General features: G+C 50.6%; 1 protein-coding gene across 1 annotated transcript; it reads right to left on the bottom strand.

The window, feature by feature from the left end:
• Positions 1–647: 647 nt before the first annotated feature.
• Positions 648–1,205, bottom strand: BJX68DRAFT_273638 (RidA family protein; the record flags this gene model as incomplete). The annotated part of the gene is made up of 3 exons (XM_071047510.1): positions 648–714; positions 793–950; positions 1,044–1,205. The coding sequence occupies 3 exons, from the start codon at positions 1,203–1,205 to the stop codon at positions 648–650; spliced, it is 387 nt and encodes a 128-aa protein (XP_070891948.1).
• Positions 1,206–2,004: the final 799 nt, after the last annotated feature.

Genomic DNA, 2,004 nt, shown 5'->3' with positions numbered 1-2,004 from the left:
GAACACAAATCACCCACTCTTCCCAACCTAACTCACACCAACCGCCTCGTGGCAGACACGGTAGGCGCGCTTCAACTGCCGAAGATGGGATGTTGAACACTTGGAGAAGCGCCTTCAAGCCAGCCTACTAACAAAACTACTAACCCACGAGAATCTCCTACGATCCTGATAGACGGCATGACATATGCTAAAAGTGAAATTGTACGGGCTAGAAGGAGACATGGCACCCGATAGGAAATGTACTAGTAACTTAGTGATAGTTGCCCTTTCGGCTCAGCCGCCGGGCGTTAATAAATTGTTTGTTTGTTTGTTTGTATATTCATCGGGCACATTGCCTCACTTTCCTCCTGCATATTGCTGTCTCCTACTACAATGACTGGCCGCCGATAACGAGGCGCAGATGGGCCACTGGTCACAATCGCTGGCAAAATAATCATTGTGTAGTCATAATAAGAGAACTCGAGGCTTAGCGAGTCGAAATAACCAAAAGATATATACATCCGCCCACCTTTACCTATGGGCTTCAACTAGGCGAGTGCATTCTATCATCAAGCCATACTGAAATGGGTCATGCAACCTGGATTGTACAAGCGTTTCTGAATCCGATATTTTCTGTTCATGTCTAGCCCATATATACGAGCCCGTACCTAAAGCAGCGCAGTGCACTCGATCTCGACATCGACATTCAGCGGCAGTGTCTTGACAGCAACGCAACTAGAAAAAATAGATGGCAATCCAAGTCAGCAAGGCAACGAGGAAAGAACCCCGAATAGAGATGGCAGCGCAACTCACGTCCGACAGGGCTTAATGTCTCCCCAGTACATCTTGTAGACCTCGTTCATCTTTGCAAAGTCGTTCATATTTGAGAGAAAGACGTTGACCTTGACGACCTTGTCAAGGCTCGAGCCTGCCTCCTCGAGGATCGCGCCTAGGTTTTTTATGCATTGGTGCTGCAATAGCTCAGTGCGTTAGGAGGTATGTCTAGCTTGGTGGAAAGAAGAGGTAGGCAACCCCCGGCTGGGAGGACTAATATATGCACTTACTGTGTGGTCCTGGATATCGCCCTTGATAATCTCCATCGTGACGGGGTCCATGGGCACCGCGCCGGAGACGAACACAAAGTCGCCTGCCTTGATAGCCTGGCTGTAGATGCCCGGGAGCGGCTTCGGGGCTTTGGATGTGAGGACGGGGGTTTTGGAGGACATGGGGATGGTATGCTGTGATGGAAATTGCGTTGCTGGGCGTAGTGATAGTTTGTCTAGGGGAAAGGCTGGGGAAACATTCAATATAGCGCAAGCCGGCTAGTTATCTGCTGAGATTGTGATGAGCTTGGTCTCTCAAGCCGTGGCGTGGGCCTTTTGAGCTTGCGTGGGTTGGGCGGATAGTGGCTCATACGCGGGATGTGCGGGCAGCGCAGTCTTCAATGTTTGCCCACATTTGCAATGCGTGGTGATGGTTGGGATCGATGTTCCTGAACAGACAATCCAAGTGCGATATCAATGGCCTAGTAATGATTTTCGCCATTCGGCCAGCCGGGTCATATGCAGTGAAAACAATCTCCGGGGTTGCGACCCCTATCAACCCGGTTCTGTTTCCCGCATGATCAATTACCTGTCTATGAGAAAGCTGCAAGCCGTACATCGGATATAGAAAGCCATCGATGGAACTGACAAGAGGAGCCCCTGGCAACATGAATAGGGAGTGGAGGACCGTGGAAAGTGCGCTTAATAATCCCAGGTTGGTCTCCCTATGCACCACGAATCTAGCAGTCCGGGCTTCCTCGCGGAACTTGTTAACTCATGCAGTATGTAGGAGACTTCGTGCGTCCAGGGCATGCAATGTAAGCTCTACCACCCCTTGTCTCGGGGCTCTATCTTGACACTATCTGGCTTAGGCCCCTTCCAAGTTGCGGTTTTGACTCAGCAAGGAGCCTCCTTGCTTCCCTGCAAGGAGCTGCTTGATGACCTACTTGATGATTTCTTCTGCTGGGTAGCGCCAGTCGTG

Source organism: Aspergillus pseudodeflectus (assembly GCF_044049435.1).
Source record: "Aspergillus pseudodeflectus strain CBS 756.74 chromosome Unknown BJX68scaffold_125, whole genome shotgun sequence".
NCBI classification, from domain to species: Eukaryota; Fungi; Ascomycota; class Eurotiomycetes; order Eurotiales; family Aspergillaceae; genus Aspergillus; species Aspergillus pseudodeflectus.
The sequence above is the reverse complement of the archived record's forward strand: the minus strand, read 5'-3'. Positions and strand labels throughout refer to the sequence as shown.